General features: G+C 40.5%; 1 protein-coding gene across 5 annotated transcripts; it reads right to left on the bottom strand.

Annotated features, from left to right (window-relative positions):
• Positions 1 to 30: 30 nt before the first annotated feature.
• LOC121547270 (calcium-binding and coiled-coil domain-containing protein 2-like) lies at positions 31 to 10,798 on the bottom strand. 5 transcript variants are annotated; one of them, XM_045209802.1, is made up of 21 exons: positions 10,651 to 10,798; positions 9,938 to 10,113; positions 8,500 to 8,602; positions 7,272 to 7,432; positions 6,946 to 7,071; positions 6,719 to 6,841; positions 6,201 to 6,326; positions 5,986 to 6,108; positions 5,667 to 5,726; positions 5,450 to 5,565; positions 5,209 to 5,278; positions 5,036 to 5,098; positions 2,749 to 2,808; positions 2,521 to 2,636; positions 2,280 to 2,349; positions 1,977 to 2,147; positions 1,701 to 1,889; positions 1,433 to 1,528; positions 1,143 to 1,320; positions 999 to 1,024; positions 31 to 800 (listed from the first exon to the last, which is right to left on the bottom strand). In XM_045209802.1, the coding sequence occupies exons 2-21, from the start codon at positions 10,103 to 10,105 to the stop codon at positions 636 to 638; spliced, it is 2,310 nt and encodes a 769-aa protein (XP_045065737.1). In that variant the 5' UTR covers positions 10,106 to 10,113; positions 10,651 to 10,798; the 3' UTR covers positions 31 to 635. The 5 variants fall into 5 exon arrangements, with proteins under 5 accessions (XP_045065737.1, XP_041714377.2, XP_045065738.1 ...); XM_041858443.2 differs by lacking the exon at positions 2,749 to 2,808; XM_045209803.1 differs by lacking the exon at positions 5,667 to 5,726.
• Positions 10,799 to 12,662: the final 1,864 nt, after the last annotated feature.

Genomic DNA, 12,662 nt, shown 5'->3' with positions numbered 1-12,662 from the left:
TCATGATACAAAACAATGTGTACTTCCATGTTAACACAACTGTGAAGAAAACTTTATTTGTTGCTTCCCACATGAATCCCATTTCAACTGTTACATTATCAGAGGGCATCATTTGACCATTAATCATTTTACTCTATTATGCAACACGTTATGTATACATATTATCAGCAGCTTTAAGGGGAGAAAGTCAGTTTAGTGCAATTATCCAAAGTAAACATAGTTCAGCAGAGATTATAACAGAGTAAACATAGGAAACCATTAAATAGCAATGCAATACATTCCTATCACCCAGCAATGGAGGCAAATCTCTATTCCAAGACCAAAATTAAGAATGGACAGTCTTAAGTGCCATCAAACAAATATCAGATATAGTATGACACATTTCAGGCAAAATCAATTAGCTACGGATTTACCGGACATTTAATTCTTAAACCTTATTTTACCAGGTAAGAGGACATTTACAGTAATGAACAGGGGACTATAAATGTTGGTTTATATATAATGTCCTGGATGGGTTGTTAGCCCATATTTATTTGTCCCCCCCCCCTCTTACAAAAATAATTAGTAGAGTATCAGCTTTCTTTAATGAGTAGTCAACTCACAGCAACTCTCCGGGTTGTGAGGAAGTGGCATCTCTACACCTCATGGCTGTAGACGTGGTCTTCATATAAAGCCTGCGCCATTCCGTCACAGATAAGGGTGCAGAAGGGGCACACTCTGTGGCTTTGCTCATGCAGCTCCAGCTCATCCTGGGTGATGCCGGGGAAGGATTCATGGCAGTGACGACACTCCAAGGACAACTGTGGGACAGGCACAGGTCTTGAAGTGGTAATAATATTGTATCTTGACTAGATTCAGTTAACTATACTGTAGCACAGAAATGATTGTGGATAGAGCAGTATGAAATCAACCCTTCGATCCCAAATCCCTTGCGTATGTTCTTGTAAATATGTACGCTTTATTAATACCATGTGTACCATAGGAATGACTTTACATACCTCTTCCTCCAGGTTTATAGCAGTGCCTGCAAACAGAATCGTATGTCAGTCATAATTGAACTTGTTATTTTTCAAGGTGTGTCCGTGAGGTACAAGTGGTGTTCATTTTGGAATATTTTAGAGTAGCTGGAGAATTGGGATTACCTGGGGTTTCATATGGGTTCCCAAAGTGGAGAGAGTCATCCAGTGCATCTTGCTGCTGCTCCTGAGTGGGGGTGGGGTACATTGAAGAGCCATACGGGTTGGGATGCTGCATGGGCACTTGAGCAGCCTGGACGTCATCAAATTCCTTGCGAAGTCTTTCAATATCTCTTTTGAGATCCTGACAGACGGAATATATTGGAAAAACCCCAAGGTAAGCGAATGTCCCTGATTTTATTGTAAAGTAAATAATTCAATGACTAGTAAATAGTAGCACAATTCATAGCAGTCACCTGATTTTCTCTGGACAACTCCTCTTTCTCTACTTTAGCGATCTCTGCCATGTTTTCTTTCTCCTCAATGATTCCGTGTAACTCTGAAAGTTGCATCTGAGAGGAGAAAACAGGCAACTTGTGATCAGCCAAGAGAACAAGGTTAGTGTGTTCTCTGTTTATTTCCTCTCACAGGTCAACTAACTTCATAGAACAAACAACATATTGGTTAGCAAAAATCATATCGCTGGATTGGAAAATTCAATAGTATAAGATATTCTCAAAGCACCTCTAGTTTGCTGCTCTTCTGCTTCATCTGATCAGACGTCATGGCCGTGCTCTCCATGCACTCCTTGACCTCCTTCAGTTCCCTTTCTGCTTGCTCTGCACGTTTGCGGGTATTGTTGGAAGCCTGCAGCTCCTTACGCAACTGTGTCCGAGCCTCCTGCAGCTGGCCAAGAAGGGCTTGGTATTGCACCTGGAGAGACACAAGAAGACTACAGTATTACATTGCACAATGGTGTGTAGGGGGAATGACATGGTTCTTTTAGCAACTTGTTCACGCCTTCAAATCACTGTCCACCATCTGCAGTGGCTGCTGTTCCTGCTCTGACAGGCTTCTGCGTAAGGCCTTGTTCTCAGTCTTCAGGTCCTCTAGATCATGTGTAACACCACACCCTCTGTGCAGCGCTGCAGAAAGCTTCTCCTTCTCTTTCTCACTGCTCTGGAGATCCACCTGGAAAGGGTCATGAGGTTCCATTTATTGTTTTTCTCAAATCATTGAATGAATTGGCCAAAAAGTATTTTAAAGAGTGTACATATGTTACAGGTATTCAATCACATTGATTACTCTGCTGAGTTTGCTGACCTGTAGAAGCTGAATATGATCCTTCAGTCTGTGGGACTCCTGCTCAGATTCTTTGAGCCTTGGGCTCAGCCTATTTACACAGACACAGGGGCATGAGGAACCACATTATGTAAAAAAAAAAAAAAAAAGTGTAAAAAAAAAAAAAAAAAGGGATGATATCATGATATGACTGGAAAGGAATTGGACTAGATAGCTATGTCCCCATGCATTGAATGGATTGCTCCAGATAAGATTGACTCACTGTGCCATCTCCACACTTTGGACCTCAACCTTTCCTTTCAACTCCTCTCGCTCCGTCTTCAGCTGTTTGATCTTGATCAACGCTCGTTCATATTTCTCACAAATATTCGTCAGAGACTGCAGTCATTTGTGAAAAGAAATAGGAAGTTACATACATGACAAGGAGACTGAGAAAGTGGGAAAAAATAATAGAAGTAGCATTGAAAAAAGATGTTGATGGTATACATACAGCTGTCACATGTTTTGACACTAAATTCACCAAATATTTTTCATGAATAGGGGTCAGAGACTGGAGCCATTCATGGGAAGAAACAGTTAGAAACAAGACAAGGAGAGAGAGAAAATGGAAAAAATAGGTTATGTTGCAATGAAAAGCATTTATGTTATTCAGCTCTATAGCGTGTAGCCTATAGCTGTCAGATTGGATGCTTTTTTACTGCTACTGAGAATTAGTTGTAGTAGTACTGGTAGTTCTTTAGTATTCCAAAATGGGAAATTGGTTTGCGACAGCTACAGTTGTCAGAGGTTTACATACACCTTAGCCAAATACATTTAAACTCAGTTTTTCACAATTCCTGACATTTTAATCCTAGTAAAAATAGGTCAGTTAGGTCAGTTAGGATCACCACTTTATTTTAAGAATGTGAAATGTCCGAATAATAGTAGAGAGAATGATTTACTTCAGCTTTTATTTCTTTCATCACATTCCCAGTGGGTCAGAAGTATACATACACTCAATTAGTATTTGATAGCATTGCCTTTAAATTGTGGCCACTCCAATACCTTGACTTTGTTGTCCTTAAGCCATTTTGCCACAACTTTGGAAGTATGCTTGGGGTCATTGTCCATTTGGAAGACCCATTTGCGACCAAGCTTTAAATTCCTGACTGATGTCTTGAGATGTTGCTTCAATAAATCCACATAATTTTCCTTCCTCATGATGCCATCTACTTTGTGAAGTGCACCAGTCCCTCCTGCAGCAAAGCACCCCCACAGCATGATGCTGCCACCCCTGTGCTTCACGGTTGGGTTGGTGTTAGTCTCCCGAGTGGTGCAGTGGTCTAAGGCACTGCATTGCAGTGCTAGCTGTGCCACTAGAGATCCTGGTTCGAATCCAGGCTCTGTCGTGGCCGGCCACGACCGGGAGACCCATGGGGCGGCGCACAATTGGCCCAGCATTGTCCAGGGTAGGGGAGGGAATGGCCGGCAGGGATGTAGCTCAGTTGGTAGAGCATGGCGTTTGCAACGCCAGGGTTGTGGGTTCGATTCCCACGGGTGGCCAGGATGAAAAAAAAATCTATGCACTCACTAACTGTAAGTCGCTCTGTATAAGAGCGTCTGCTAAATTACTAAAATGTAAAATGTAAAAATGTGTTCTTCGGCTTGCAAGCGTTCCCCTTTTTCCTCCAAACATAATGATGGTCATTATGGCCAAACATTTCTATTTTTGTTTCATCAGACCAGAGGACATTTCTCCAAAAAGTACGATCTTTGTCCCCATGTGCAGTTGCAAACCGTAGACTGGCTTTCTTATGGCGGTTTTGGAGCAGTGGCTTCTTCCTTGCTGAGCGTCCTTTCAGGTTATGTCGATATAGGACTCGTTTTACTGTGGATATAGATACTTTTGTACCTGTTTCCTCCAGCATCTTCACAAGGTCCATTGCTGTTGTTCTGGGATTGATTTGCACTTTTTGCACAAAAGTACTTTCATCTCTAGAAGACAGAACGCGTCTCCTTCCTGAGCGGTATGACGGCTGCATGGTCCCCTGGTGTTTATACTTGCGTACTATTGTTTGTACAGATGAACGTGGTACCTTCAGGCATTTGTAAATTGCTCCCAAGAATGAACCAGACTTGTGGAGGTCTACAAAAAAATTTCTGAGGTCTTGGCTGATTTATTTGGATTTTCCCATGATGTCAAGCAGAGAGGCACTGAGTTTGAAGGTAGGCCTTGAAATACATCCACAGGTACACCTCCAATTGACTCAAATGATATCAATTAGCCTATCAGAAGCTTCTAAAGCCATGACATCATTTTCTGGAATTTCCCAAGCTGTTTAAAGGCACAGTCAACTTAGTGTATGTAAACTTCTGACCCACTGGAATTGTGATACAGTGAATTATAAGTGAAATAATCTGTCTGTAAACAATCGTTGGAAAAATTACTTGTCATGCACAAAGTAGATGTCCTAACCGACTTGCCAAAACGATAGTTTGTTAACAAGAAATTTGTGGAGTGGTTGAAAAACGAGTTTTAATGACTCCAACCTAAGTGTATGTAAACTTCCGACTTCAACTGTACCTCCTGTCCTCTCTGTGATTCATCCATTGATTTGGCATTCTGTGTCAGTTCTTCATGCTCTCTAGTATTATGTTGCTGTTGTTCCAGTTTGCTCACTAACTGTACCAGTTCCTCTTTGGATTCCTACATAAACAATATACAATTCATAACCCTCTCAACCTGATTAGGGGCTAGAAAGACAAACGACTTGGAAACAAGCCTTAAGGTGGTCAACCTCTTGCTGTTGCTCCTTTAGGGCAGAACATTTCTTCTCTTTCTCACTGCTCTGGAGATCCACCTGGAAATGTTATAAAAATCCATGATTTGGATTTTCTGAGTTTCAAATTTTAAAATGCTGTGTGTTATAGGCATTTGTTCACTTTATATTACTTTGCTGGATGTGCAGACCTGTAAAAGCTGAATGTGAGCCTTCAGTCTGTGTGACTCTCGCTCAGATTCTTTGAGCCTTGGGCTCAGCCTGTATACACAGGAGCATAGGGGACCACATCAAGTGACACAATTGTCAAAACATTCCTAAACCAGATGACATCATGAGAAAATATTTGATTTTAATCACTGGAGCGGTATTCTGAAGGGGAGACTATGTCCCCATGCATTGAATGGATTGCTCCAGACAAGATTGACTCACTGTGCCATCTCCACACTTTGGACCTCAACCTTTCCTCTTAACTCCTCTCGCTCTTTCTTTAGCTGTTTGATCTTGATCAACGCTCTTTCATATTTCTCACAAATAGGGGTCAGAGACTGCAGCCATTCATGAAAAGAAATAGCAAGTTAGACAAGACCAGACTGAAATGAGGAAAACTAGTAGAAGTAGCATTGAAAAATATTGATTGTATACATACAGCTGTCACATGTTTTGACACTAAATTCCCCAAATATTTTTCATGAATGGGGGTCAGAGACTGGAGCCATTCATGGAAAGAAAGAGTTAGAAACAAGACAAGGAGACAGAGAAACAAGACATGAATTCAGAGAAAGTGGAAAAAGAGGTTATGATACAATGAAAAGCATTGATGGTTTTTAGATGTATAGTGCATAGCCTACAGCTGTCAGATCAGATCATTTGTTACCACTGAGATACAAAATTCACTCAATAGTAATAGAAGTAGTATTAGTAGTTCTTTAGTAGTCCCAAATGGGAAATTGGTTTGTGACAGTTACCTTCTGTCCTCTCTGTGATTCATCCATTGATTTGGCATTCTGTGTCAGTTCTTCATGCTCTCTAGTATTCTGTTGCTGTTGCTCCAGTTTGCTCACTAACTGTACCAGTTTCTCTGTCGATTCCTACAGAAACAATATACAATTCATAACCCTCTCAACCTGATTAGGGGCCAGAAGTAAGAATGCTTGTGGAAAGAATAGACTTGCAAACAAACCTTGAGGCGGTCAACCTCTTGCTGCTGATCCTTTAAGGCACATGTCAGAGTCTCATTTTGTTCTTTCAGTTGCCCCAACTCCATGGTCAGCTCTTCTTTCTCCCTCTCACTTTGCTCCACCTGTTCCTAGATTCAGAGATGCTTAAATCATGTCCATAACCTCTTAAATTGTTTGGATAGTTCCATTGTCTTACCCATTCACCCTCTGAATGGCACACATACACAATCCATGTCTAAAGGCTTCAAAATCCTTCTTTAACCTGTCTCCTTCCCTTCATCTATACTGATTGAAGTGGATTTAACAGGTGACATCAATAAGGGATCATAGCTTTCACCTGAATTCACCTGGTCAGTCTATGTCATGGAAAGAGCAGGTGTTCCTAATGTTTTGTACACTCAGTGTAGTTCCACCCAAGACAAGTTATGTTCAAAAGCATTGATGTTTCAATATGTTGTTTCTTAGTTGTCAGATGGTTTGTGATAACTGTGTTATAGACACAAAATTGACCAAATATTACCTCCTGCCCTCTGTGTGAGTCATCCATTGGTTTAGCGTTCTGTGTCAGTTCTTCATGCTTTCTTGCATTCTGCTGCTGCTTCTCCATGTTCCCGTCTGCCTGGTATAGTTCCTCTTTTGACAGCTGCAGAAATAATGTTACAATTCTGTTACCTCACATTTTTATTCACACACTTGACTAGGCGCTAGAAATGACCAGCTGTTGGAACAAATAACTTGAAAACAAACCTTGAGGTGATCAATCTCTTGCTGTTGCTCTTTCAGGGCACTTCTCAGAGTGTCATTTTGCTCTTTCAGTTGCCCCAACTCCATGACCAGCTCTTCTTTCTCCCTCTCACGTTGCTCTACCATTTCCTAGATTCAGAAATGCAAATCATGTACGTACATAACCTCTCCTACGGATAATTTTAGCTAAAATGTTTTTGTGAGGAACATCATCACCTTGAACCAGCCACTAAGCAAGCCAAACAGAGAGTGCTGCATTTTTAAGAAAAGTATTTCAAGCATGGTCTTCAAAACACAATCAATGTTAGAAATGGTGGATTGTATTGTACCTGAGTTGTGATCACCAAGAGGTCGTTTTCAAGACTGCAGTCTGTGCTTTGTTCCCCTGGGGTTTTAAAGCAGAAGGGGGTGCTGGCTCCTCTCACTTGGCCATTGCTATCAACATAGCAGAACTGATAGAACTCTGCGTTATCCTTTGGCAAGTAGTATGCTATCAGAATCACAATATAATTGTCAGTGTAATCCCCAGAATAATATTGATCACTTTAATATCAAATAAAAATTTAAAGTTAATACCCTACAGGTATCATCAATAAAAAGTAACCTACACTGAACAAAAATATAAACGCAACATGTAAAGTGTTGGTCATGAGCTGAAATAAAAGATCCCAAAAATGTTCCATGTGCACAAAAAGCTTATTTCTCTAAAATGTTGTGCACAAATTTGTTTACATCCCTGTTAGTGAGTTTTTCTCCTTTGCCAAGATAACAACCGCGGACCACGTGTATGACGTCATGTGTGCGAGCAGTTTGCTGATGTCAACGTTGTGAACAGAGTGCCCCGTGGTGGTGGGGTTATGGTATGGGCAGGCATAAGCTACGGACATTAAACACAATTGCATTTTATTGATGGCAATTTGAATGCACAGAGATACCGTGATGAGATCCTGAGGACCATTGTCATGCCATTTCAGCATGATAATGCACGGCCTCATGTCGCAAGGATCTGTACACAATTCCTGGAAGCTGAAAATGTCCCAGTTCTTCCTTGGCCTGCATACTCACCAGAAATGTCACCCATTTGAGCATGTTTGGGATGCTCTGGATCAACGTGTACAACAGCGTGTTCCAGGTCCCACCATTATCCAGCAACTTCGCACAGCCATTGAAGAGGAGTGTCAACATTCCACAGGCCACAATCAACAGCCTGATCAACTCTATGCAAAGGAGATGTGTCACTCTTTATGAGGCAAATGGTGGTCACACCAGATACTGACTGGTTTTCTGATCCACGCCCCTATCTTCTTTTTTTTTTTTTAAGGTATCTGTCATCAACAGATGCAGATCTGTATTCCCAGTCATGTTACTTCCATAGATTAGGGCCTAATGAATTTATTTCAATTGACTGATTTCCTTATGAACTGTAACTCAGTAAAATCTTTGAAATTGTTGCATGTTGTGTTTATATTTTTGTTCAGTATAAATTGATCACAATAATTCATATCAAAGTTCATGTCAGTTGAAAAGTTTGAGGATAAAGTCCACACATGGTCTTACCAGTAAAAAACACTTGTTTTCTGACTGGCTCCTGTCCTATCAGATCCAATGATGGTTCTACCCACACAAATGTGTGATAATCCTTTGTGGTGCTCCAGCCCACCTGCACAATGATACACCAGTTATAACACATTTATGACTGACAACATATAGGGAGGCATTCCAGACTGGATATTTATTGTTTAATATAGGTTATTTACTTTGTGGATTAAACAGATCACTCATGAACATTGTTCCCTCTTAACTGCACAGCTCCCCGGTACTGCCGTGCAGAAGAAATATCAGCAGATGCACAGAAGAACTTCACTCAACTTTCTAGAGTTTTCCCCCCTTAGTTAACACTATCAATGTTTCCCTTTCCTGTGGGAATTGTGATCAAATCAACGTAATATTAGTCACTTTCAATGCAACATACCGAAACAAAACCAATTATGCAAGAGATTTTGTTGTAGGCAGAACACATCGGAGTAGGATTTTATTGCATTGACACTCACGACTCAGCCGTACTCTACACAGACCGGTATGGCATAACCAAACAGAGCTGCAGTAGGACTATATGCAAATAGACCATTGCCATACATGGATCTGTGCCATTGACTTTGAACTGGACTGTGTTTACAGCATGAGTGGTCGTGAGTAGATGTGCTTGTTTTGAGATCAAAGCGAGAGCTTCATGTAGCCACGTGTGCGCATTTGTTCATATCCTTTGCTAGTTAGTTATTAGCCCAGTTATAGATACTTTGTAGTCAGCAATGGGGGAGTGATTTGCTTCCTAAAAGAGCACAAAACGTGTACATTTCTAGACATCTTTGAAAAGCAAGTCTGGTAAAGAGCTTTTTTTTTTGTCTTAAAGGGGCAGTGTTGTATTCTGAGACAGACTTGAATAAGATAAGTAGCCAATAGGCAGAGGGTAGCATAATTCGTCTGATTCTCTGTGATAATGGTATGGGAATAATAATGCATTCTATTTTGTAAAGTGGTTTCTTGCATCAAACAACACATTTTCTGTCACCTCCTTGTCTGAAGGACAAGTGGATAAACAGGTTAATGTCAAGCCCTGCATGTTTTTTTTTTAAGTAATGGAATGTAGGCCTACATTGAACACCACACATTGACTGCTATTGTAGGATGAATGCTAGAACATGGATTTCCATGTTAAAATGTTATGGGAGGTATTTTATCCATTGTTTTTGATGATAGGCCACTAGTAGGCCTACATTATGATCAAATAGCCACAGTAGCCTACTTGCCCACTGTCTGAAACTAACTTAAAGCGGGTACAGCCTCAGTGTTCACAGTAAACACGAGCAGGAAGTTGCACAGATATTTCACAACATTCAAGTTTGCACTCAGCAGACATGACATTTGCTCAATGCCGACATTTTTTTGAGGAAACATTGCTAATGAATATTCATGACAAAACAGTGTATAATCTCACCTTGAATATCCCCACCCAGTCTCTGGGATTCGGTTGGATGGCTGCTGTCAGAGTGTAGCAGCAAGTCAAGGCAACATTTGATGCATATGAGTTGGGGATTTCCTGAAACAGAACCTGGGAAAAGTTTGTTGACAATTCCATTTTGGCTGCAGTTTCGAGGCTCTCCATTCTGAGTTCTGAAATTGAGAATATAACAAAATGAAAACACATAGGCCAAACATGAGCATAAAACATTTAATGGTTTAAAACTAACAGCAGGTGCAACTTCCATAAACCATAATTTATTTTGTCAATTTAACCCTTATGTATCTTCTCTGGCAGCACACATTGTCGATGGGTCGGTTGTTTATTAGAAGGCCAACAATTTTATATCACATAGAAATTGCATTACACTATTGCGTTGTTTGCAAAACTTAAGTTTCACTTTCATTTAAAATATGTTGTGCAATGTTTATGCTTCCCACCAGACCCTCATATTTAACATAGACCTACTGTTTTCAGAATTATTTGTATTTGATTGTCAAACAATCTAACCCAATAGATTATTCGAGATTGTTTTATTATGTTTGATCAAGCCATAACAAACCATACAAGGCCACAAATAAAACACAGGAGAAAACGAATGTGAAAGTAAACGCAATTATGTCATTATTACGATCACATTTGTAATGCTGTTTAACAAAAAACATAAGACATTAAATGGTTGAACTTACATGAAGTTTGGACTGCCACTGCTTGTTCAACTCAGCGGTGTCGCAACCATAGATTGTGTATATATAAAGATCGCAACTCAGACGTCAACTCAGAATACTGTCCGATGTATTCATTTCAATTGCGCACAAACATCATCAACCGTAGGGCTATTTGGGAAATGCAGTCTCTCAGGGCGTTGGCCACGACCAATCAGAAGTGAAGTTTGGAGTTTAAAGGGCCAGTCTACTGTCAGCTAGGCTTATACTTAATTTCCCTTTTATCTAGACAATGGAACAAAAATATTCAAAGTGATCAGTAACCTAGATTACTAGCCTAATCATAATAAGATTTCGCAATCTTGTTAGCTTGTATCAAATAGGCCTGAAGATGAAAATAAATGCCACTAGATAATGCCAAAAACAAAACAAAATGTCTGTAACAGTTACATTGTATTATGCTCTGTTACACATGAAAAGGGATATTGTTACAACAACCCGTTTTGATCTTTTTAGGATGCCTATTTTATGGAACTCAACAGTAGACTGACAGATGGGGAGATTTCACAATATGAAATTGGAGATAGCCTCTTCCCTCATTAAAGTGGGATATTGACCTGTCCCCATTTATTAAAGGGTTGGTCTTATGTTGTGACTGTGTGGATATTGCTGATGTCAATTAGTGGCATGTCACTAGTCAATATAGCACTATCCAATAGGAAAGGGCTTCAGGTAGCCTTGGTTTTGGACTGTTTCTGTTTTCAACAATGACAATTCAGCTGAAGCAAAAACACACTGTCACCCAGGATAGATAAAAGGATGGGGGATAATCATAATTAACTTTCAAATCCCTGCACCTGCTGTAGCGCACTCAGATATGTGTATGTAGCATGCAGCCAACAGGCTTCTTTCTCCTCAGTTAATCCGTTTTCTGGGGAAACGAACAACAGTGTTTCATATAGATGTGTTGGTTGAATTATGCAACAATCTCCTGTGTTTGCCAGAATACTTGGTCAAGCTGGTGTGATTGAAGGTGCAAAACGCTTCCTTCCATTGGCAAACAATAGCAGATGAAAAAAGGGCCATAGAGGATGACAACCAATGGAAATCTAAAAGGCATACAATAGGTAGAACTTTGCAATAGCAGAAGCAGACAACATGCCATAACATAATCACTGGCGACACATTGGTGCTGCTATTCCGGTAACACTAGCCCACTGCTCTCCTTCCGCTTCCCTGGCTCCCTTGGTTCAGTGGACAAAAGGAGATTACCTGCTGGGCACTGTATCAGATAGGTGTGACTCACGTGTAGCCTAGTTGAACAGGCAGCAGCTCCCCAATGTATTAACCAGCTTAAAACACACTCTGCGTAAACCCTAACCTTTCTGATGCTAGCCAGGATAGTCTAGTATTAGACACAGGAGGCGCATTGAAATGCACTTTGCACCTGTTGCAAGCCGGGTATGGCTTTTGGATCTTTCTCTCACTGCTCTGAACCATATTGGATTTTTGGAAGGATTTATTCTCATGGTGGTTTATTTATGTATTTTATAAAAAAATTATTTAACCTTTATTTAACCAGGAAAGCCCATTGAGACCCAGAGTTTCTTTTTCAAGGGAGACCTGGCCAAGAAGGCAGCAACAATTAATACGTTACAGAATTAAAACATAAGACAATACAATTCAACAACATGATCCAGCCTAAAATAGGCATTTACACTGTAAATGTCCTGGGGACTTTAAGTAGCAGCCACCTGGCAGACCGGGTATGGTAACTGCTGTGGTGAAGGAGACCAGACTACAGAGGTAAGGAGGGAGTTTACCTAAAAGGGCTTTGTAGATGAACACATACAAATGTAGCGTTCTGCGCAAATAAAGTGAGGTCCAACCCACCATTTGGTACAAGGTGCAATGGTGGGTGAGTGACTTGGTATTTGTAATTAAGCGCAAGGATGCATGATAAACAGAGTCCAATCTCTGTAAGACAGAGGAGGCTGCATGCATATACAACAGGTCACCATAATAAATTACAGAGA

This window comes from Coregonus clupeaformis, chromosome 31 (assembly GCF_020615455.1).
Source record: "Coregonus clupeaformis isolate EN_2021a chromosome 31, ASM2061545v1, whole genome shotgun sequence".
Taxonomy (NCBI): Eukaryota; Metazoa; Chordata; class Actinopteri; order Salmoniformes; family Salmonidae; genus Coregonus; species Coregonus clupeaformis.
The sequence above is the reverse complement of the archived record's forward strand: the minus strand, read 5'-3'. Positions and strand labels throughout refer to the sequence as shown.

Bases quoted from the DNA above. Each gene is read 5' to 3' on its own strand.
- LOC121547270 (XM_045209802.1), bottom strand. From the start codon at position 10,105: ATGGAGAGCCTCGAAACTGCAGCCAAAATGGAATTGTCAACAAACTTT. The intron at 6,327-6,718 runs GTAATATTTGGT...CTCTGAATCTAG, and splicing joins ACTCACACAGAGGGCAGGAG to GAACAGGTGGAGCAAAGTGA. The intron at 1,321-1,432 runs GTGACTGCTATG...TCCGTCTGTCAG, and splicing joins AGTTGTCCAGAGAAAATCAG to GATCTCAAAAGAGATATTGA.